Source organism: Juglans microcarpa x Juglans regia, chromosome 2D, assembly GCF_004785595.1.
Source record: "Juglans microcarpa x Juglans regia isolate MS1-56 chromosome 2D, Jm3101_v1.0, whole genome shotgun sequence".
Lineage (NCBI taxonomy): Eukaryota > Viridiplantae > Streptophyta > Magnoliopsida > Fagales > Juglandaceae > Juglans > Juglans microcarpa x Juglans regia.
This window is the reverse complement of record NC_054596.1, coordinates 13311347-13336194: the sequence shown is the minus strand read 5'-3', so window position 1 is coordinate 13336194 and position 24848 is coordinate 13311347. Positions and strand designations below refer to the sequence as shown.

Genomic DNA, 24848 nt, shown 5'->3' with positions numbered 1-24848 from the left:
TTGATATAAATAAGTTTGACTCAAAATGAGTTGATCCGATCATAAGACACGATTGACAAGTGAGTCAATTGTGAGTCAGCCATGAAACCCGCAATCAGTCCATATAATACGAATAAATTATATTTTTAAATTTTATAAATATTTAATCTTATATGTCTTTTGTTGTTGTTAGGAATATTTAATATTAATATTAGTATTTGATTACATTATATCTCAGACTATTAATCTTTTTTGTTAATATATAATTCTATTTTATGAAAATATTAGTTTTATTATATATTATTGCTTTGAATATTGATAATAAAATATTTTATCATGAATTAATTATAATTGTGAATTATTTATATAATTATTATTGGATTATATATGAAATTATATTATTTGGATTAAAAAATAAATATACAGGTTAGATCAACTAATTTATATGAAACAAATTAAACGAGTTGAAGTGAGTTAAAAGGATTGAAATAGATTAAATGAGTCGTATCTAAATTAGCTCAATAAAAATTAATTATTAAATTGATTAGACGAATTATATCATTAGAATATAAATTGATTCATATAATTTAATATTTATAATTTGACATGACATGTAACTTTTATCTTCTCAATGGTTTTTTTTTTTTTTTTTTTCAAAATTTCCCGTAAATGCAATTACTAAAAATGGAATACAAACAAAGATTCGGAATTCCGGTAACAACACAAATATATCGAATCTCAAGGACATTATTGCAATTTTAAGTTTTAATCAAAGTGCCTTCCGTGTTGTTCAAACAATCTCTTTAATGCACTCGCCTCTCTCGTCTGTAGTCACTTCTTTTTCTCTCTGCTAGGGTTTTGATCGAATTTCAGAACGATTTCAATGGTAATCTCCTTTTTCCAAGATATGAAGTCCAATCTAGTTCATAATCTCTCAGATTATTATGAAGCTTTTATTGTTTCTACGATTCTTTGAAAATTCTCAGGAAGGAGGGGGCAATCTAGAGGCTGCGATAGAGCAATTGCTGAATGTGGAGAAGCAGATGAGGCTGGCCGGTGATGTGGCCGGCACCAAAAAGGCTGTCACTGACATTCTTCTGCTCTGCTTCGAGGCGCGAGCCTGGACGACCCTCAACGATCAGATTGTTCTCTTGTCGAAGCGCCGGGGTCAGCTTAAGCAGGTATCTCAGGGTTCTGGAGGAATTGTATGTGTGGTTGATTTGGTGGTTCGGTTTAAATTTGTGTTCATTTCGGTTGCTGCTGTGGTGGCTATATAGTGATTTAGGAACAGTAGTCTGGTTGAATCTTTAATGTTTGATTCAGGGTTTTGGGTGTTTTTTTCACTCTGGGCAGGGTTCTGGTTGTTTTAACAGTGTATTAGTTTCCCTTTATCGACGATTTGACAAGAAAAACTGGGAAGGGGGGGTCGAGGTACACGAGTATGAGAATGAGACTTGACTTTATGGTGCTTGAGTTTTGTATACTTAGGTAACGATTCTTTTTGTTCCAATTCTCTTTTTAGGTGCCGTTTGTTCAAAATCTATTCGAGTTGACAGTGTAATTAGGACTTGATGCATGGTAAAAGAGAATTCCTCTTTTTAAACATGAGTTCTACAAAAGTGATTTTACATGCCGAAGTATTAATCAGTTTTCCCATGAGTTCAATTTTTTAGTTAACTTTTTGCTGAGTCAAGACTTCCCAACTAAGCGTGTAACTTAATTTTTGTAAAAAGCTTGTGTAGATGTAGTAGTTCTCATAATATTTGGTCAGTAGGCTTTCAAGTTATGTGTTTAGCTTGATTGTGCTTACTGTTTCATGTAATTTTTTTAATCTCATCTATTTTAAATTGTGGCATTAAAGCATTAATTGAAATATTTTGGGGCTCTGGATATTTAGGTAGGACATATCCCTTTTTGAGACACATTAGTTGGAATGTACGTACTTGTTTATGTTCGTAAGTATATGGTGGCATTGTTTATTTTAGTTTTAGTCATCTTGAGCAAATAATAACACATAAACAAATTGACCAGTAATATCTTATTTTGTAAGTTTTATACACCCTGTGTGCTGCAATGGATCATAAAATGATTAGAACTACAGACTGCAATATTATTTAGAAGGGAATCTTGGTTTGTTGCAAATTAACAGACAGGTTATTGAGGCTATTGACTGTATGAAGGATTTTTTTAAAGTACTATATGAAGAAATTAGGATGGTATGTCTATGCATATTCTTGCATGCAATCGTATGATCTCATATGGATTTGAATAGATCTGTACTTATGTATGGCGTGCCAAGTGCATTTGCATGCCCTAGGCACGGTCTGCTTTGAACTGCATTTAATTTATTGTGGTATGTTTCAAGAGTTTCAATCATCCATGCATCAGTTTTTTATTAAGTAGATAAAGACTGGGGTTACAGAGTCCTGAAATAATCTACGCTTCACTCGAGATGCTGAAAACAATGATAATTTTAGTGGTAAATCACTTATTTAAATAACAGCTAACAGTTATTTGGTTCTTTCCTCTCTCTCTCTCTCTCTCTCATGTGGGTGTTTTGTTTTTCAACGCAAAAGATTTGGTCAATATTTTTTTCATGGAGCTTTCTGTTTTTACACAGGCTGTAACTGCCATGGTCCAGCAAGCAATGCAGTATATAGATGAAACACCAGACCTTGAAACTCGTATAGAACTCATTAAAACACTAAACAATGTATCTGCGGGGAAGGTAAACATATTTTGATAAGTTTCATGCCTGTAATCAGGTAGCTAGGTTACCACTATATGTCTTATTGTGCTTTGTTTAAATAAAGTCCATTGCCCTTTAGATATATGTTGAGATTGAAAGAGCGAGGTTGATCAAGAAACTTGCAAAGATCAAGGAAGAACAGGGGCTTATAGCTGAAGCTGCAGACTTGATGCAAGAAATTGCGGTAAGTTTAGGTTGTCTCATTTCGTGATAGCATTCTTATTCTGATCTAAGAACTCAATCAATAGTTGGAGTTATGAGACATGCATTCTTTTTCCTTGTACATCTTTTTGATTATCAAGCTTTGCAGGTGGAAACTTTTGGTGCCATGGCGAAAACCGAGAAAATTGCATTCATTCTTGAACAAGTATGTGCCTGCCTTTTCTGTTCTCAGGACCTGTGGTTGTTAGAAGGAGACTTCTCTTTTTTTTTCTTTTTTCTTTTTTTTCTCGTGGAGCCCTGAGTGGAGGGAGGGAGTTGTTTTGAAATTGATGGTAGTAACATTGCTTGGTTGATAAATTCCCAGGTACGTTTGTGCTTAGACCGCCAGGATTATGTTCGTGCTCAGATATTGTCGAGGAAGATCAGTCCAAGAGTTTTTGATGCTGATACTTCAAAAGAAAAGAAAAAGCCTAAAGAAGGTGACAACATTGTTGAAGAGCCTCCTGCTGACATACCATCTTTGTTGGAGTTGAAGCGAATCTACTATGAATTAATGATAAGGTACATTGGTCCTACCTTTTATTTTTTCCTTCGCTGGAATTTATTTTTTTATCTTTTGTTATGATCTTCTTGTTTATGATCGGTTTTTTATTCTCTTGCGAAGTTTTATTGAAGTCACATTCTTAGCTCTTCATGTATGATTGCCCTGGTGTCTCTGTTTAGTGTGCTTTGTGTTGGTGAAAGTATTTTGCACTGTAAAAGGTCTTACATATAAAAGCACCTTCAGAAAGTGAAATTGATACACAAGTACCCAGTGATATCTTCTTAGAAAAAATGTCTTGTGAGAAGTTGAATTGTTTCTAAATCTAGGGGCATGGGTTAATAGCATATATTATTCTGGTACTAGTTGTACTCCACATGCTTTCTTACTGGATTTGAGTGTTTTTATTTATTTATTTATTATTTTTTTTAATCAGTAAAGAAGAATTTTATTTATGAGAAAAGTAGGCATAGCCCAAATACATGGGACATAGACAAGAGCAACACCTATGCATGATTGTCTAAAGATACAAGGAAGTCATGAATGTTCATGCCATTAAAATCTATTACAAACGACCGATGGAATAAAGATACTGGATTTGAGTTATTAATGACTTGATTGTTCCACATTTGTTTTCCTTCATTCACATTCTGTGCTGTTTACTTGTTTCTACAACAATATCAGACTTTATTAGTTGGCCATATCTGTCTTGGCTGCTGCTGTGTACTTGGCTTTTGCCTTCTCTTATGAATAAAACTTCTTGATTACCTATCCAAAAAAAAAAAAATGTCTTGGCTGCTAGTCAAGTTGTTTTAGCTATACTATGTAACTATTTCAGTTTTATCCTATGAACCAGTAATGTGTAAACCATGCCAAACCAAGACCGATCAATATCCGGAAGAACGGAACCAATTTGAACTTGTATAATAGTTTCCATTGCAAAATCAATTCATAGGATATATATATATATATATATTTATGTATATTTATATATGTGTGTGTGTGTGTGTGTGTGTGTGTGTGAGTAATTCAAGAAATATGAATGTTGGATAGGATTTGATTTATTTTAGGAATAAAATAAATAAATAGTATTGATTATGTATCACAATTTCCAAATAATAGTTTCCTATTAAAAAAATGTTTCACAATTTCACCACTACATCAAAGGCTTTTCTGTAAATATATTGATAAGGTAGTTTGGTACCCAACTTGTATCAATGATCGTGATCCTCATTATACAAATGATCATGATCCACGTGTGCATAATTCATGTTAGGATGTACCGAAGATTTATTTTTTGGTACAGAGCATACAACAAAAGAGTTTTCCATTTGTATCAGTCATAAATAAAAAAAAAGAAAAAGCAGACATGAACGGTTTGATCCTCTAGGCAAGCAGGTTTTGGGTTATTATTCACCGTTTCATGTCGTGAGCGTTGTGATAATGATGATTTACTGTTTCTTAAAGAAGCAATAAATTTTTCTTTATTTGACACAAGTGCTAGCTGTTCTAGGCCGTGAACCACAACTGAATTCGGTTACGAGCTCTGTGAATTTCATCTGTTGCTTGGTGCAGATGCTAGAGGTAGAGAATGGATTAAACGGTCCTGTGATTTGGTAGGAAGAATAATACACATGAATTCTTATGGTTACAATGTTTTTGGTGGGCATGGGCTTATAATGTATTTAGGTGTTTCTTTTGTATACGTCATGTATACATGGGCTTCGCCTATTTCATTCGATGAATAAAATTGTCTTTCTTATAAAAAAAAAAAAAAAAGTTTTTGGTGTGCTGTTCTGTCTTTTGTAAAGATATCCTAGTGCATGTACATTAGAACGCCCACAACCACCATCTCGGAACTTCCACTATCACTAATTTCCTTGGATTTGTAGGACTAATTACGAAGTGAATGTGTAGGTGTCTTCTAAATGATCTTCTGCTGGATCAGAGAAGTAACTCTCTAACCATAGATCTACTCAAACCATGTCAATCCTGATATCTGGAAAGACGTCCAAAACACAACATTATTATTTTTTTGATTGGTAATTAAGGTATTTATTCATAAAAGTAGGCAAAGCCTAAGCACACAGGGAGTGTACATGAGAAATACCTAACTAGAGTTTACAACTGATTGTAAAAAGTCATGTACATTTAGTCCATTACAAACAAAGGCCCCCACCCATGAGAATAATGTTTTAAAGAAAAAGACGTTCAGCTCCTCCATTGTATTCTCACTGTTTTCGAAGCTTCTATCATTTCGTTCCTCCCATATACACCAACACATGCAAATAGGGACCATTTTCCAGATTTCTGTGACTTGAATTACCTTGGAGACCTTTCCAGCTAGCTAGAAAATCCACCAATCTAAAAGGCATGACCCACAATACGCCAAGTCCTGTAAAAAAATAATCCCACAAAGTCCTCGCCACCTCACAGAAACACAACATTATACTATCCACATAATTGATTCTGGAGAACTGTCCTTATTGATGATGCTCGATGTGAGAGGATTATATTTTTGCTTTTATCGTATGCTTGATCTTTCATTATCTCTGTAGGTATTATACCCATAACAATGACTACCTTGAAATTTGTCGTTGCTACAAGGCAATTTATGATATTCCCTCTGTCAAAGAAAACCCAGTGCAGTGGATTCCGGTAAAGCTCTTTTACATTCCATCTCTTTCCTAATACTGTTGGAACTTCCTCTGACATTGCCCTTCTTGTAGATCCTGAGGAAAATCTGTTGGTACTTAGTGCTGTCACCACACGATCCAATGCAGTCAAGCCTTCTTAATTCCACCTTGGAGGACAAGAATCTCTCCGAAATTCAAAATTTCAGGTACGTCTTTTCATTTGTGTTTTCATGTCTTCCTCTGCTTTACTTGTTCAATATCTGCTGTTATTATTGGTTGATGCTGGAGGCTTTGTGTTTGATGTTGTGCTATAGGTCACTATTAAAACAGCTGTTGACGATGGAAGTCATCCAATGGACGTCTCTTTGGGATACATACAAGAATGACTTTGAGAATGAAAAGAGCATGCTTGGAGGTGATTTAGGCGACAAAGCAGCAGAAGACCTTAGACAGAGGATAATTGAACATGTAATTTTCTGTAGTTTCAAAGACAGTTAGATGCCTTCCTTTTCACCTAATATTGTTGGCAATCACTCTATTTATTAGCAATTCATTTGACTATTTTTCAGAATATTCTCGTCGTTTCAAAGTATTACTCAAGGATTTCCTTGAAGAGACTTGCAGAACTGTTGTGCCTCAGTATCCAGGTTTGTTATTGCAACTTTCCTAAAACGCACATGAATATTTTATGACATCCAGTCCTGGTGATTGCATGATCTGCCTGACACTCTTGTCTAATTCATTAGGGTCTGGAAAATTGCACATGAATATTTTGATTTGCTTAGTTGGTCCCTATTGATTCAATTTAACTTCCAGTATGAAGCATTGTAATTTTCTTGTCCTCAATTTAGGAGGCTGAGAAGCATCTCTCAGAGATGGTTGTGTCCAAGGCACTTGTGGCAAAGATAGACAGGCCCAGGGGAATAGTCTGTTTCCAAACAGCGAAGGACAGCAATGCCATCCTTAATTCGTGGTCAATGAACTTGGAAAAGCTGCTTGATCTTGTCGAGAAGAGTTGCCACCAAATACACAAAGAAACAATGGTTCACAAAGCTGCTCTGAAAGTTTGAAAAAGACACTCCCCCGATTGCTGGCAGAACTCTCTCTCTCTCTCTCTCTCTCTCTCTCTCATCTTTATCCCATCGTTATCCCGCATTAGAAATACAAGAAAATGAATTGAACACTTCTTTCAGGTGACACTGCCGCTTAATCCTTCTTTACAGCTTGCTATAATGAAGATGTCATTTTCAGGACTTAAGAGGTGCTCAAATCAGTATAGAATATTGATCATCGCCTTTGCAGATTGGATTGGTCAGGCATGCATTATCTAGTCTTTTCTCCGCAAGTTATTATTTTGTCTGTCGGGTCAAAAAAATGCCAAACTTGGACATGGTTCTGTATACTAACGCCACATACCTTGCCACTGACTAATAACAGGAACCTGAATGGGCTTGTTTTTAGCAGTGGAAAGAAATTTGAGTTCACTCTTATTTTTTCTCCTTTTCTGGAGATTGCTCATCTTCCAGATAGTTTCCACCCGATTTCTTTCTTCTTTCTTCTTTCTTCTTTTTTAATGTTAATTTTATTTTTACGGTGCAACATTTGATTAATGGGTGTGATCAGAAATTATTGCTTTCCCATGTGCAATCTTCTTAGTTCAATATCTAATTTGGAAAATACTAGTATGACTTTCAAATGTGGACACCAAATGTGATCACTCATATTTTATTTTATTTTTTTTAATGATCAAGGATGTTTAAAAAATGTTTAAAAGAAGAAAAAAAAAAAAAAAAAAAAAACACATCATTTGCACTGGTGTGCTTAATTGGGGTGCACATTTGGTGTGCATCCCTAGCACTGTCCATCCAATTAACTGTAATAAATCAATGGAGGTGTGGGCGCTTCGATCTGTGCAACAATGCCTGTTATTCAATTGAAATGTCAAACTTAGGTTTGTGGGGGAAATAAAGAAAAGCAAGATCGGAAGTAGTCTTAGGGTTCTTTTGGCAATACGATTGATCTAAAGTATTTTTAGATGCCGCACATCATTCAAATATAAAATATTTTATAATTTTTAATTTTTAATTTTTTTTGTCTAATTGTTATTTAATCATTACAACTTTTTTAATTCTTAAACAAAAAAAAAAAATTATTTTTTAATTTTATAATATTTTTATTTAATTTTTTCTCTATTCTTTCTTAAAATTTAATAAAATGTTTTAACTCAAATAGTCACTACTATGTTTTCTCGATGCGAGATGTCATAGTTGTAAACAAAAGCGAGATATGAAGAAGGTGATAGGGTTACTACTTTATTAGTACTTATCTACTATTCAAGTGTATTTATTATCATTTTCTTTTAACTATTTTTTTAACATCCTTAGAAAAGGTTAAAAAAATATATATAATTTTATTAATACACACTCACTTAATCATTAAGTAAAATAAAAAATTAAATACAAAAAGAGTAATAGATGAGTAATAATAAGATAGTAACTCTATCATGAATGCCAAGTTTAAAGTTCTTCTCGACCTGCAGAATATCAATGCCCTGGCGAGTGAGGCTGCTATGCAAGCTTATTTCAGCTATGAGAATTCATGGCTTCCGCGCCACTCCACTAAAAAAATGAAAAATATTTTTAATTAAAGGGATTATATAAAATTAAATTTATAAATTAACGTTCTTTAATATTATATATTAAATTATAAAATTATTTTTATTATAAAATAAATTTAATAGATATCGTAAAACTACGTTAATTTATAAGTTTATTCAATATACTCTACTAAAAAATAGATGATATTCATTTAGAAATAGAAACCATCGAGTACGTTACTACGAATAATCTTTTTGGTTTCGGTGCCTAAAATTCGTTACTTTTATACAGCATTATTCCAAATATACATGCGAGTGATCATAGTGTGGAAGCAAAAGCCTCCTTTGATTTATTAATTTAGTCCATAAGTTCCAATATTTACGATAGCAACAATGCAAACATTTGGCATCTTTACATCATATTCTAGCAAAATGCAGGAAGCTGATGCCAAAATGTGCAGAAAAATCCAAATTAGAAAGCTATCAAACACTTGCTTCCTCAGCTCTCCAACACTTGCTTCGTCCTCAACCAACCTTTAACGTGGAAACTTAAATATAAAGTCACATGTGCTTTCACGTCTTTAATGACGTCAAAAGGTGAAGATGTGAAGGAATCTCTCCATGATAGGAAACGAAATTCTTTTCCCGTACGCATAAAACAACCGCTCTAGAAGGACACTTGGACTTCTATTTCATATTTCAATCCTACTGCGATACATGTTTATGTTTCGAAAAAGGGGGAGAAAAGTCCCACAACTAAATTTTATGAGAAAATATAGCCGAACGGGAACGGAACCCTGAAAAGATCTATGCTCGTGATGATTTTGTCTTCAACCTGTGTCTGGAATGAAGAATATTTCTACCAACTCACGAGTAATTTAAAAAAAGAAACAAGAAATTAAACTGAGAATACAACCAAGAAAAAGATAAAAATAAGAATAAAAAAGAAAATTATTCAGAGGGTGGAGTATGGTGACCAGGATCCGACCAAGCTGATGCTGGAAATGGGGGCGCGGCACTATGACTAGTCACCGGCGGAAGGTCATGAATCGATGACTGAGCGGGGAAAAACGTAGAAAATGAAGGTGGTGGAGATGAAGAAGACGAAGAAACAAATGAAGCAAGCGGCGAAGAGGAGATTGATGGTGAAGGAGAAGATTGAAAAGGAGAAGACATTGAAGATGACAAAACCATCTGATCATACAGGCTGATCATGGGTTGCATCTGAAAATCAAAGAACTGATGTGAATAGTCAGCCTGAGAGCCTTGCAAATGGTGAAGTGGCCGAGTGTGAACAATAGGCTCAGTGGATGTTGGAAGGTCCAAAAGGGTATTTGGAGAATCCGATATTGTAAACTGGGTCGAAGGAGAATTGGCGGATGAAGATCGGAGGCTGACATTCTCGGGGAAGTTGAGTTTGGCCTTGTTGCCTCTGAACCGGAGGGCGGCTTCGTCGTAGGCTTGTGCTGCAGCTTCTGCAGTGTCGAACGTGCCTAGCCAGACTCTGGCAGCTTTGAACGGATCTCTTATCTCTGCTGCCCATTTGCCCCATGGTCTCTGTCTCACTCCCCTGTACCTTCTTCTTGGTTCTTCTGTATAAGTTTCTTTGTTGTATTCATATGCTGGAGTTGATGCTATTTGTGTTGGTATTGTGGTACTGCTTGTCTGCCTAGTGCTCAAGCCTTCTGTAGCTGTAGATGCATGCATGGAATAAGATCAATAAACCGAGCAAATTTATATACTTTTTTTTTTAATCTGAAATTAAATACAGAAATGCAGATAAAAGAACTAGAAGAAGTGAGAAGTCAGGGTGGTCCTATTAGCGAGGAATAGAATTAAGAGGTGGTAATGATAGCACGAGATAATCGTTTAATTTTACGTTTTTTTTTTTTTTCCAATAAAAAGATAAGCTTTATAATAATTAATACCGGTAGATTGTGTATGATCAAGAATAGGCACTAATGCATGCAATATCAAAACGTTTTGAAGGAATTAAGTGTATAAAGAATAAGAAAAATAAAGATAATTTCGCGATAAGGTAAGATAATGGAGCTTTGTCCCAGATTCTTTTTTTTCTGTTCATTTGATTTTGATATATATCACGCTGATAATAGTTGACATGCTGTTTCGTTCTAAAATATGTTTGTGTCTTGTGCAAGTTTATTGCTTGATAGCGAATGAATGACTAAGGGAGGAAAAAAACATTGTATCTGCAAGCGATACGACAGCTTTCTCCTGTCTTTAAAGCATATATAGTACTAGTAGCTAACCTCTCGGGCCAGAGGATGAACCACCATGTGTAAAGTCACCAAAAGCTCTAAAACGACTTGTAGCCGGTTCACAAAACTCTCCACCATCACCACCCTCCACTTCTCGTTCTCTCTTCTGCTCAACTCCGACATAGGACGAACCAGAAGAATAAGAAGCCCCAGAAGTACTAGATGCCACGCTTGGCGTCAAACCCAACCCATCCTCCATCAAGCCATCCGGGACCTTTCCAGAGACCACATGCGTCAAAGCTGACACCATCACGGACATCTCCCTCTCCCTCATCATCCCTGAAAACATCGGAACCTCCATTTCTGCACCAGTAGCACTCGGGCCAGTTTGTGTCGTCTGGTAGGACTGGTTTAAAAGCCATTCGTCAACCTCTGTTTCATCGACTCCAATCCTCCAGCTTGTATGCTCGCGTTTATTTCTCGGATGCGCCACCTTTGGCATACACATGTAATCCTGATGATCTTGCCTTCGAGATCGTTATGTGCAGCTGCTTCTTAGAGACAGAACGAATTAAAGTGACAACAATCCACGGCGAGTTGCTTTTTTCTAAAGAGGTTTATCTATATATATATATATATATATACGTGTGCGTGTGTCTGTGTGTCTGTGTGTGCGGTTAATAATACTCGGGGGAAAACCATGTTTTAGCGCCGCCGAGAAAAGTAGTCAAGTCGGTTGGCACTTGGCAGGGTTGATTCGCAAATTAACTTCGTCTACTTTGAAGCAATTACGTACGTACTGATATCCTAAATAAGCGCATTGGTCATGTATCTTGTATCTTTACAAAATACAAAAGGAATAATTTAAGACTGAAAGCACTCATAAATTGGTAAAAAATAATAATAATTTGTTAATTATTTGTAGTGATGTGGTAAACAAAAACGTTGAGATGAGCTTTCAGCTTAATCTTGTTTTGGTCAAAATATGGTGTGAACGTCAAAAGCAATAGCGGTTGGATATAAGTTTGGGGCACTGGGTGGAACCAACGTGACGACTATTGTCGTGTCGGTGTTGAAAGCTGAGAGAGTAATACAGAAGCCGACATAAAAGTCACTCCCATAAAGGGTAGCTATAAAATAGTAAAATACCAGGGATTTCAAGCTGAGTTTACTGCTGGCTTTAGGCTAAGATTGTGTTTTGATGTTGTGTTAAAAGCTGTTTATGAATAGTAATTAATTAAGTAGGTGAAATGAGTTATATGGAATATATTATAAATGAGTTTAGATGTGTTTGGATGTTAATATACATTTATTACTATGTATGAAAAATTAAAAAATATTGTGGTCCCACGTATAAAGATGTATTGAATTGAAAAAGATTGTACGTCTTACATGTAATAAGATTTTGAGTTGAGATAAGTTTAATAATTTGAGAGTTAGATGTTTAGACATTAGACTTAACTAAAAATTAGACTGAACTGAATTGATCTTAACTGAGTCTTGCAACTAAGCAGGCAAGATCTTAGTTTATATATGAGTTGAGATAAAATGAATTGAAAGTTAAATAAAATATTATATTTTAATATTTATTTTAATTTTAAAATATAAAAAAGATAAATTATTTATTATATTTTATTTAAAAATTTAGAAAAATTATAATAATAAAATGAAATGAAATGAATGTATTATCCAATCCAGCCCTAGTCAGTTTTTTACGATTATAACCTGAACAGTTGTCTTATATAAATGGTACAATCTATACGGGAAAGTCGGCGTTAATCTTTCTTGTCGATCATATACAGTGCATGCATACATCGGTAAAATGATAGTCAAAAAAAAAAGTTGATTCACACCCTATACCTCGTTGACAATTGGAGTGGGTTCAAACGTTCTTAATCAATATCTTTCATAAAGTTTGGCTCTTTATGTGTTGCTTTGCTATCACTGTAAAAGATAATATATTTGAAATTTTAACAATAATAATGCCATATATATATATATATATATATATATATATAAAAGGACTTACTTCATTCATCTTTCTCTCTATAAATTTGGAATTGTAACCGAAGGAGGGATTTTGCGTGCAATCTAGCTAGGAGTAGAGAGTATTATGTATAATATATAGAGTAATGCTATTAATTATTTTAATTTTTATCATCATTTTATCATCTTATAATGTGGTATTAAATTATTAAAAATTATTTATTATATTTTATTTATAAATTTATTATTTAATAATATATTATAAAATAATGAGAGGATAATAAAAGTTATAATAATGAATAGATTTTTTCTAATATATATACTGGTATATGCCCGGTCTATTGAGTTCAACTTGGCCAGTGATTCAAACCAAAGTACAATAGTATTAAAGATGTTTTATTGTCGTTGTTTAATGTTTATCCTCTTTAACGATTCAACATTAAGCCGAGTATCGAAAGGAAACATCCTTTGTCAACTGTCAGCAATGTTAATGACGTGGACGTCTGTGATTTGTTGACTTAACGGTGGTTATTTAAGAAAAACCAAGTGGACGTTGTCGATCCTACGATCTCTTCAAAGTCAAAGCAAAACGCGTTTTTTTAGGTGTGGCCAATATTGCCTTTCTTATTTTTTTTTGGTTGCTGCTGTTCATATTGTTTAGTATTTTTGTTCATTTATGAGACTGAGATAATCCCACAGCCCAACTATCTCAAGTCTGAACGTATGGACCACAATCATATGGTTTTCCATTTTTAGATGTCGACCGATCGGCATAGCCAAAATATAAAATAGCCATGCACGTTTTGTATTTTGAATTCATGAGTATGAATTCGAACAGTAATGAGTTGGTAAGATAGAGTAGATCTTATAGAATTCATTTAAAATAAATTTAGATGTATTTAAATATTAAAATAAATTAAAATATATTTATAAAAAACTAAAAAAATTATGAATTACACATATAAAAATATATTAAGTTAAAAAAAATTATAGATCTTATATATAAAGAAATTTTGAGTTAATGTAAATTTTATAATTTAAGAGTTAAGTATTTAAATATTAGATTTAAATTAAAATTAGACTGATCAATTGAATTATTTATCTTCTGAACAGGCCTAAGTTAACTTCGATAAGAAAATATGGGGTGCATCCCGAGGATAATTTATCCTTTTTGTCTAAATTTTTTAAAATATATTTAATTATAAAAAAATACTAAAAATTATTTTCTTAATTATTAAAAAAATTAAACTATACGAGAGTGATGTTAGCATTTTCTTATTTTATTTAACCGTAACTTTATCATTTCTCAGTTTAAATTGTTCTTCCATTTTTTCTTTAATTTTTATGCATTGTTCGAGGCCGGGTAGAAAATTGTCTTTGTACTTTTTCTGTACGAAACAAATTCCATCGAGTTGGAATATTTCCAAAAGTCGATATATATATATATATATATATTATTGTTTGAAGATGACTGAATTATCATTATTTTTTAAATTAAATTATTTATTTGCATTTTTTTAATATTGGATCCCAATAAAATACAAATTTTAAAAGAAAGGTATACTTTTTCATTATGTCGATTACGTACAATGTCAACGTATTCCATGTCCAACAAAGAATACAAATTAAAACGTGCACATAACCATTACTTCTAGAGATTCGGTGGAGCCGTATACATCATTTTATTGAGTTGGAAGGTTTTTCAAATAACTTAAAAATAAGAATAATTACTACCTACCTAGCTAGCTATCCATTTTAAACATTAATTTTATAGTGAATCATGCTAGAAAATAAAGAATATTATTTTCTTTACAAAACTTTGAAATTGAAGGTGCGTGCACTTAATTACTTTGAATTCATTTTATTTAAACTAATTAATAGTCAACGGAGGTGAAAAAAACCCATGTGCTTTTTTTAGTAATCCACAAAATATTTTACATATATGTGGAATGTTAATTGGTGACTATAATATATATATATATATAGTTAATGAAGAATTCTACTCATCAGTTATTATTTACTCTCACATCTTATACTTATAATTTTTTCTTTCTATAAAATGTACGGGTGTTTTTGTGTAGTGTGAGATAGTGATAGTTAGAAGAATTTTTCATAATTAATATGGTAACATATTTTCAAAAGAAATCTTTTGATTATAAAGCAAACGGCTTTATCAACAAGAACCTAGGAATTAGGAAAGTGAAAGTCAAATTCAAACCGATTAAAAGAATAGTGGAAATGATAGAATACTTCAACCATAGAACGTCGATCGAGAATTACGAATAGTGGGAAAGATAGTGTTGAATGCAAATTAGATATATAGTTGACATGCTGGCGTGGAGCATTGAATGCACCCCCGCCCTTTGTATTGAAGCGATCCAACAAAATATACTCTTTTTAACTTAATTTCTTTAGTCTGTGCCCAACTTGCTTTTCTTTTGGTTGACGATATGATTTGAATACCACTGAAAAGATATTGTGCTATATATGACTGGAATTGATTGATGGTTTCTAATTAATTCGCACCCATTTATTTGCATTTATGCTTATAATAAAAGAGAAAAAGAGTAAATTAAGGGAAAATTGATAGTACTCGTCGACCGTACTCTCTCATCCCAGTTGAATTATGACCGGTGTTATGAAATAAGAATAGGGCCACGTGTGACACAATCTTATCTATTGAATTTTAGGCATCATCTCATTAAATTTAATACATTTTTTTAAATCTCTACATAAAAAATAATAAATAATTTAATTTTTAATTTTTAATTTTTATCTCATTTCATCTCATCTGTGTAATCAAATAAGATCTTAATAAATGGTATAAAATATTAACTTTTAATAATTTAAGGGTACAATATATATGTTATTTTTAGTCATTTCAAATAAAAAATGCGAGATTTTTTATAATACGAAGATGAAAAGTATTTTTTTTTCCAAAGTAATAACCTCTTTTGGGCCACTGTATATACTCCAACCCAACATAATTCCGAGGAAGAACCCGGTGATGGTGTACATAAGTATTATAAGGCTGAACAAAAAAAAAATAAAAAATAAAAAAAAATTGTTGACCCACCCACCAAATTAATAGGCTCTTATTTCAAACAGTGTCCCAGTCCCGACAGTTTGGTCCCTTTTAAGTAGTACATACTACATAGTCCATGAAAATGGCAGGTGAAGAACATACATGAAACACATATTTAAAGGGACGTTTTCTGAGTTTCGATCAAAACCTTTCCAAGAACGAATCAATGGCGATATATGGTCAATTCAAAAAAGCTAGCCCTAGTCATTGCACCTACTTGCACTAAACTTACCGTTCAAGACTTTTGAAAATCCATCCACCCCCACCGCCCTAAAATAAGAAAATCATTGCTTTATTGAACGGAAACTGCAGCTTTAGATGCATCTAGAATGTGCGAATTTTAATTGAAATAAATTCAGTAAAAATAAATCTTTTCTAAATAAATTTCATTGAAGAAGTGTTACTGTCATAAAAAGATTTTATAAACTGATATAAATCATACGTTAGATTTTTTTTTTTATAATGTTTTTAGTAAACTAATTGAAACTTGAAAGTCCACAAAAATTAAAAAAAAAAAAAAAAAATCCTAAATCCAACTCCTCTCCAACAATCCCCTAATACAAGCCAGAATATTGTTCCCAACTACAACATCATTAACCAACAAAACTAAAACACAAATTGAAATCAATTACATTACAAACAAAATAAAAACAAATAAAATCAATTAACTTATTATACCAGACTTATTTCTATACTAGTGTCTAACTTATTTTTATATTTGATTATGTATAATAGTAATACCATGATATTTGTATATACTAAACTATTAGTCTATTTATATTGTAGTATAAATATGTTTTATAATAATAATTAGCTCATACTAGTATAACATTGAATGTAACTATATAAGTTCGAGTTATATAACTATATAACTATACTAGTAGATATGATCATTATATAAATAATATATATTTTTATAACATATTATACTATCGAAATTGGAGAGTGGAGTCGGAGTAAGAGTTAGAGTCGATTAGACAACACCTACTGACTCCGACTAGAAAATAAATAAATAAAATTCGATTCTGACTCTGACAGTGTGGAGTTGGATTTTCGAATTTTTACTTAGTCCTATTTGTAAATTTATTTTTGTGTAAAATTTCTTTATATTCAAAGCATTTACCATTTTATTATTTCAGGTTGGATTATTTTAATGGGTTAGTGAATGAGTTGGCTAAAATATGTTTGGGCTCAACTTTTGCATTTCATTTTTTTATTGAATGTGTTATATGATCAAGTCGGTGTGAAGAATACATTACCAATATTACTTGAATGATAAAATTTAATTGAGAATATTTAATTTTTAAAATGTATCTTTTAAATTAAATTATGTCAAATAACTAGTATACAATGGATAAAATATCAATAATATTCTCTTCATCATTTAGGTCCATCACTCTCCGTCCGTACTACAATCAACTTTCATATCCTATGAAATTAGAAATAATGCTTAAGAGCACTCGCATTCGGTGGCACAAAAGTATGCTTTCTCCTATATTTTGGGAGAAAGTTTAGGGATTTCACCCCAAATCCTCTTCCAAACAAATCTCTAAAATGGGGATCAATTATTCTGATGCTACAATTTTTTCCCATATTTGAGGATCCACTGTAGATCCCCAAATATGATTTTGTGCTTTCACCGTCGTTGGTCCCGCATCGACTTCTCTTCAACCGTTGCGTGCCCTAGTTGTTTTTGCCTCTCCCTCGCATTGCAACCACTATCGACGACAGCCTCTCCATTTGAAATCGATGTAAGTCCCCATCCCCTCCTGGTTTCCTCTGTGGCTGGATTCCCCCTTCTCTCTCACACATACTAATCTGTTCGATTTCCTCCATGTCTAGACTTTGTGAGAATCAGGATCCTCCATGGCTGGTCACTGAGCTTCCCTATCGCATTTATTTGTTCTTGCTTGTGCTGTTTTCATATTTCTTTTGCAATTTACAAACATGTGCTCAGAGATTGGGATTTTATGCACTGATTTGGAGTTATTTGGTGCACTGATCTGTGAATTGCTTGTTCAGAAAAAAACCCTAGCTTTTTACAAGTCTATGTTGTTGGATTGGGATTTGTTATTGCCGTGATTTTGTCTATTTGGTGCGCTGATCTATTTTTTCTTATGCTGTTTTTGGATTTTTTAAGGAATTTATAAGTTTATGTTGTTGGATTGGGAATTGCTATTATTGTGATTTTGTCTATTTGGTGCATTGATATGTTTTTGCATGTGTTGTTTTCTAATTTTTCTTGCAATTTACAAGCCTATGCTCAGAGATTGGAATTTGCTTTTGCTATGATCTTGTCTTTTTGGTAAACTGATCTATTCTTGCTTTCTCGAAAAAAACCCTAGTTGAGAAATAGGTTGAAGAAATGTGGGTTTGATTTTTGATTAAAAACTGAAAAAAAATATCAGTTCATTGCTTTCTTGGTTCTTTCTTATTTGTTATTGCTAACTCAAGACCTTAGCTTTTTTCGAGATTGGGATTTCTGTGCACTGGTTTGGTTGGATTCTCAGTGCTCTGTTTGCATTGAAATTGGTTTTGAGGGTGCTGTTTTTGCACTGTTTGTGCTATTGTTGTGTTGTTTTTGCATGTGTAATGTTATTGCCAAAACTATTTTTTGTATGTCTTGTGATATTCCATGGTGTTGTTTTTGCACATAAATTAGTACTATTGGTTTGCTGTTTTTGCACTGAAATTGCAACTGAGGGTGCTATTTTTGCATGTGTAATGCTATTGCAAAAACTGTTTTTGTACTAAATTTGCTATTTCACTTAAAAGAAAGTTGGCAGTCAGTCTAATGAGCATGTTTTATAATTTAATTCCCCAAAGAGTATGTTTTATGTTGATTTCCATGTCCTTTATCACCTTTATCTTTCTTTTCATTATGAATTTCACCTCTATTAGGTCCTTTGCAGTGTTTGATATTGATCAATAATTATTTCTCCCACCGCGTCGGGGGGGTGGGGGTGGTGTGGTGGTGGTGCATGTCTACTGTAAGACTATGATGATGGTTGTAATTTGTACTTGAGAGGAGTTGATTCTCAAGTGTTAATGGGGCCCGATCGATATGACAGGGTAATCCTAACCCGAATGGCTATCTCGCATTTTGTGATAGTTTTCACAAAAGGCAACCGGAGTTTAAGGTTTTATAGCCATTCGAGGATGGGCTCCTAGCTTACGCATTCTGTAAATAGAAAAAACCATTTTGAGCTCCATGGAATACACATTCGATATGCGGTACTAGATGCGAATACTCTTATTTAGCATGATGTTTTTTGCTGATTTTGCATGCTGTTTGGATTTGCTTTTATTCTTTGTTAGATTTTGTAAATTAAATTTATTGGTATTATGTTGTGATAGAGAAGTAATGTATCTTAGTTTTCTTTGTTGGATTAATCCCCACCGTTGTGATGATGACAAAGCCTCCTGAATATGATCACGCCGAATTTTAATTGAAATAAATTAAATAAAAGTAAGTCTTTCTAAATAAATTTTATTGGAGAAGTGCTACCGTGATTACAAAAAGATTTCATGAAAGCAAATTTACGAACTATATAGTTTCATGTGATACTTTTAGATCAATTTTTTTATAATGTTTTTAGTAAACTAATTGAAACTTGAAAGCCCAAAAAAATAAAGCAAAAAAAAAAAAAATCATAAATCCAACTCCGCTCCAACAAGTCTGAGTTGGTATCCCCTGAATACAAGCCAAAATATTGTTCCCAACTACAACATCAACCAACAAAACTAAAATACAAATTGAAATCAATTACATTACAAACAAAATAAAAACAAATAAAATCAATTAACTTTTTATAACAAACTTATTTCTATACTAATGTCTAACTTATTTTTATACTTGATTATGTACAGTAATAATACTATAATGTTTACATACATTAAACTATTAGTCTATTTATATTATAGTATAAGTATATTTTATAATAATTAGCTCATACTAGTATAACATTGAATGTAACTATATATGTCTGAGTTATATAACTATATAACTATACTAATAGATATGATCATTATATAAATATTACATATTTTTATAACATATGTATAATATTGGAATCGGAGAGTAGAGTCAGAGTCAGAATCGGAATCGGTTAAACAACACCCTCTAACTCTGACTAGAAAATGAATTTTATTTGGCATAATTGATTATGTATAGCAATAATACCATGATGTTTACATACAATAGCATTGAATGTAACTATATAATTTCGAGTTATATAATTATATGACTATACTAGTAGATATGATCATTATATAAATATTACATATTTTTATAACATATTATAATATTGAAATCGGAGAGTAGAGTTAGACTCAGAGTCGGAAGATAAAAGTCAAAATCGGAGGCTAAAACTCAAAGTCGGAGTCGATGAGACAATGCCTTCTAACTCTGACTAAAAAACAAAAAAAGAAAATTTGATTTTGACTCGACGGTGTTAAATCAAATTTTTGAATTTTTATTTAGCCAGTTTATTTTTTAAAAATTTCTTTATATTCAAAGCATTTTCATTTTTATGATTTCATGTTGGACTGTTCTAATAGGTTAGTGAATGAATTGGCTAAAATGTGTTTGGGCTCAACTTTTTCATTTCATTTTTTATTGAATGTGTTATATACTCATGCTGGTGTGAATAATATATTATCAATATTACTCGAATGATAAAATTTAATTGAGAAGATTTATTTTTTAAATATATTTTTTTAAATTAAATTATGCCATATAACTAGTATCCAGTAGATAAAATATCAATAATATTCTTGATCCATCACTCTCCGTACGTACCATATTCAACTTTGATATCCTATGAAATTAGAAAGAATGCTTAAAAAGGTTGATTGTTGCACCACAAATTAAAGCGTACGACACACTCTACAAAGCCACTTGCAGACTTGCACCCATTGTCCACGGTTTCTCCTCCATCTCCGGCATTGATTTGACGCTGAAGTGACAGTTAGGGGTCGTCAGAGCACTGGTCAAATACATCTTTATAATTTGAAAATACATGGCGGTAGTAAAACCTAAAATATATCGTTAAAAATAATATTTTATTCTAAACATTCAAACCCAATCACTTTGATATTTTATTTTAAAAATCAAACTTAATTAATAGTTGAGAAATAGATTGAAGAAAAATAATAGTTAAAAAATAATAATTTAAGTAAAAATTAAATTATTAATTAACATATGGTTAGTTTAGTTGTAAAATATGAAAAAAAATATTATATTATTATTTTGACTAATCTAATATTACTTTTAGTTAAATTTTAGAGATGACTTTGATGAAACCAATGCTAATGCTCTTAGGGACTAAATTAACTGGGTGAGTCTTTTGAAAAACTATCACTAATAATAAGAAAATAAATAAAACCAAGAGATAAGACATGAAAGATATAAAGCAAAAGAAGTTGGCTCAGACTCAATCAAGGGGACTCTACACAAGTTGGACTCAATCACTCTAAAGAAGAAAATAAATCACTATAAAAGGAGAAGATCTCTATAAATGAAAGGGACTCCGCACAAGCTCTCTACATACAAAACTTTACTACACATAGCGCCTTTACCAAATCTCTCTCAAGGGAAGCATCGTCTTCAACCTCTCGAAACTCTAGATTTCTCCATTGTGTTGAGCGATATGTGAGATAATAAGAGAATGTAAAATCATCAATAATAGTAGATTTTGTCTTCAAACAACCCGTGAATGTAGGCTTTTATGCATAATCAAGTAAATCTATATGTCATTCTTTATTTATTTTTATTTGGTTATTTATTGTTATTTTATGAATGAACACAAATAGCACCGTATCGATGCCCGTATCACCATCATGGGTTGAGAATAATTCCTTCCTCTTTCCGGCCTGTTGCCAATTTTTGGCATTAACAATTGGCGTCGTCTGTACGATCAATTTATTATCTACGCCGGAAATGAGAGAATGATGATTCCTTGGCTTACAAGTTCTTCTCCAGAAAATATCAGATAAGTTCCTCCACCTTTCATTTATTATTTTATTTTGAAAGTATTGTTAGAACATATCAAATATATATATATATATATATTTACCTATGGAGGGACCCAGGAAAAGGGAGGCATGCACTATGAACGTGCACCAAACACTGGGTATGTACGCCATGCACAAGAATGTAATGTGCATGGTCCCGTGCACTAGCTTACGAAAGACACGGCACTACCCCTTGTCGTGCATGGCGGGCTTGTTGCCTACCACCTTTGTGAGTGGCGTGGTATAGTCCTGGCCACTAGACCGAGCACCAGAACAGAGCCGACGATGGTCTCCACGTCGATATCTCGTCGCTAGGAACCTAGGAGTATGCGAGAAACTACCCATCAGCTGCCTAGGGACATTCAAGACTGCCATTGGCCACAACTGAGCTCGCAGGTGTTTTCTATCACCAGGGAGGTGCTTCCCGCTTGGTGGCACGACCGGATCCGACGAACAGAGGCATGGATCAATGCATGCTACGGGCAATGCCACCCGCTGGCAACTCGTTAGTAAGCGAGCTAGTCAGCAACGACCACACGGCTCGTCAGTTGCCTCTGTCACTAGCATAATGGCCCTCTTCCCCCTAGCTTTGCCTTCCACCTCACCCTACAAGTCGTCGTCAACCACACCATGTCCGTTATCAAAAGCCAAAAGCCAGGTGTTTGTGTGCCAGCAGGATTGTCGCCAGCCACCACCTGAGACACTGGCTTATTTTGTCGCCAGCATGATGGTCCCTGACCACAGTACTCGCCATTGAAGTTCCTCACCCCTAGTACTTGCCCACACAATGCTTCTCACCATTCCCTAGTCGCCAAGCATGATTTCGTAAGAGCTCCCGTGACGACCATGAGCTGATGAGGTCAACGACAGTCATCACCTAGCTCGCCGACTTCTTCTGTCGCCGGCGTGATGGTTTCCAACCACGATGACGTCCTTTGCCAGTAACGACGCTTTACCCGCAGGAGAAGCTTTTAGCCAACACCGCGGAAACTTTGCACATCCTAGATGCTTTATTGCCACCCTCACCAACCTTGTACATCCTGGATACTTCATTGCTCACAGAGACAACCTTAAGCAACCCACGGTGGCAGTCAATCGAGAGGAGTGAACAAAAACACAAAGACAAACCACGCAACTAAATGTGGTGAGCAAAGGTGGCGAGCAAACAACCATGGTGGGAAAGAGTTCAGATGCGAGATTTATTATCTAATGGAGCATGGTGAGTAACAAACGGGTGGACACCCATTCCATGACAGGCAACTGATTGTAGTGAGCAAAGATGGAAAGCAACCGACATGGCGAGCAACCGATCGTGCATGAAAAAACAAATGCGCTAAAAAATAATAGTCAGGGGCTAACAACCCCCTATTACACAAAAATCGCTCGGCAGCAAACAACCTTAATCAAGGAATAGTTGAACACAAGGAATAGTTGAACGCAACAACGGCTAAATGGCTCTAGTTTGTCTTTCTCGAGCTTGCTATTTTATTTACACTAACCAATTTTATTTTTTGAAGATTTTCCCCCACAAAACTTCTACACGTTCCAAGAGAAACCTAGTGGTTGTAGGCCACGAGAATATACTCCGCTGGGAATCACCTGCGTGGCACAAAACACAGGTTGTGAAGCCTCTCTCAAGCATCGTTCGCCATCTTAAATTATTGTCATCAAAATAGACTATTCAGTATTGCAGGCATCCCTTGTCCTAATCATTGCCAACACATGGTTGCCAACAAGCATCACCCATGTGTCACTAGCCTTCACCACACTCAAGCGAGATGGCCGAGGTTCAAACTTGTGATTTAGATTATTTAATCTAACCTATTTGTTTTTTGGTACGATCGAGCTCTAGCTCCCGCCACAAAGTGTGGTTGGGCTTTGTCTCCCACCACAAAAAGTTACGCGGTCGAGGCATTCTCATGCTAGACTCGCATCACCAGAGTTACGCAGTGGAGGCATCCTCCTGCTATACTAGCATTGCCAAAGTTACACGATCGAGACACTCTCCCACTATAGTCACATCGCCAGAATTCATAATCGAGGCACCCTTCCGCTACATTCACATTGCCAGAGTTACATGGTCAAGGTACCCTCCCGCTACACTCTCATCGCAAGAGTTACGCAGTCGAGACATCCTCCAGTTACACTCTAATCGCCAGAGTTACGCGGTTGAGGCATCCTCCCACTATACTCACATGGACATAGTTACATGTTCGAGGCATCCTCTCACTACACTCACATTGCCATAATTACGTGATCGAGACATCCTCCCGCTATACTCACAGCCGAGTTACTCCACTCGCTACAACCATCGCCAGCGGGTTACCTTTGAGATCGAGCTTCTAAGCTTTACAACTGCCTCGTGCAGGTTTCCTTCAAGAACAAGTCCACAGACTCAACAACCACTTAATATGGATCCAAGGTGTTGACAGACTCCCTGATCTCTTAAGCGCGGGTTACTACAAACAAAATCTAACATTAACATCCAAATGGAAACATTAAGCACCAACAAAAAATTGTAACATGGGGCAAAATCCACTAATTCCACTGAAAATAAAAAACAATCACCGAGTACGAAAATATGCGCACTTTACTAACTATAAATAGTCACATACAATCATCAGTACACTCAATTGTCACGCAAATATTTTTACAAACAAACTTCACAGAAACCCATCCTTGAAGGCTCTTACTACAAAGTTCACAAATTCATTTTGAGGACCACTCATGGAGATCTCCATTACATTGCATAACAATGACAAACTACGGACCAGTTCCTAGAATTGCTTTTTCTGCAGTTTTTTACAGGTTACCTCCATCAAGATTGACTTGAAGGTTCTCCAGACCTTTTTGAAAAACAAGTCGACCTTAATAATCATG

The 24848-nt window shown here is 34.1% G+C and overlaps 2 protein-coding genes across 4 annotated transcripts; one reads left to right on the top strand and one right to left on the bottom strand.

The window, feature by feature from the left end:
• Positions 1–709: 709 nt before the first annotated feature.
• LOC121250279 (26S proteasome non-ATPase regulatory subunit 12 homolog A-like) lies at positions 710–7585 on the top strand. 3 transcript variants are annotated; one of them, XM_041149356.1, is made up of 12 exons: positions 710–865; positions 966–1160; positions 2600–2707; positions 2808–2912; positions 3039–3095; positions 3255–3451; positions 5990–6089; positions 6161–6273; positions 6382–6535; positions 6637–6714; positions 6919–7160; positions 7319–7585. In XM_041149356.1, the coding sequence occupies exons 1-11, from the start codon at positions 863–865 to the stop codon at positions 7135–7137; spliced, it is 1329 nt and encodes a 442-aa protein (XP_041005290.1). In that variant the 5' UTR covers positions 710–862; the 3' UTR covers positions 7138–7160; positions 7319–7585. The 3 variants fall into 3 exon arrangements, with proteins under 3 accessions (XP_041005290.1, XP_041005289.1, XP_041005288.1); XM_041149355.1 differs by having other exon boundaries at positions 7291–7585; XM_041149354.1 differs by having other exon boundaries at positions 7261–7585.
• Positions 7586–9539: 1954 nt separating this feature from the next.
• Positions 9540–11507, bottom strand: LOC121250327 (ethylene-responsive transcription factor ABR1-like). Its single transcript, XM_041149430.1, has 2 exons — positions 10934–11507; positions 9540–10354 (listed from the first exon to the last, which is right to left on the bottom strand). The coding sequence occupies exons 1-2, from the start codon at positions 11388–11390 to the stop codon at positions 9615–9617; spliced, it is 1197 nt and encodes a 398-aa protein (XP_041005364.1). The 5' UTR covers positions 11391–11507; the 3' UTR covers positions 9540–9614.
• Between the last annotated feature and the right edge of the window lie 13341 nt (positions 11508–24848).

Coding starts and splice junctions, on each gene's coding strand:
- LOC121250279 (XM_041149356.1), top strand. Junction 2,708..2,807: donor ACAATGTATCTGCGGGGAAG/GTAAACATATTT, acceptor ATTGCCCTTTAG/ATATATGTTGAGATTGAAAG. Junction 2,913..3,038: donor ACTTGATGCAAGAAATTGCG/GTAAGTTTAGGT, acceptor CAAGCTTTGCAG/GTGGAAACTTTTGGTGCCAT.
- LOC121250327 (XM_041149430.1), bottom strand. CDS start 11,390: ATGTGTATGCCAAAGGTGGCGCATCCGAGAAATAAACGCGAGCATACA. Junction 10,355..10,933: donor TTCATCCTCTGGCCCGAGAG/GTTAGCTACTAG, acceptor ATGCATCTACAG/CTACAGAAGGCTTGAGCACT.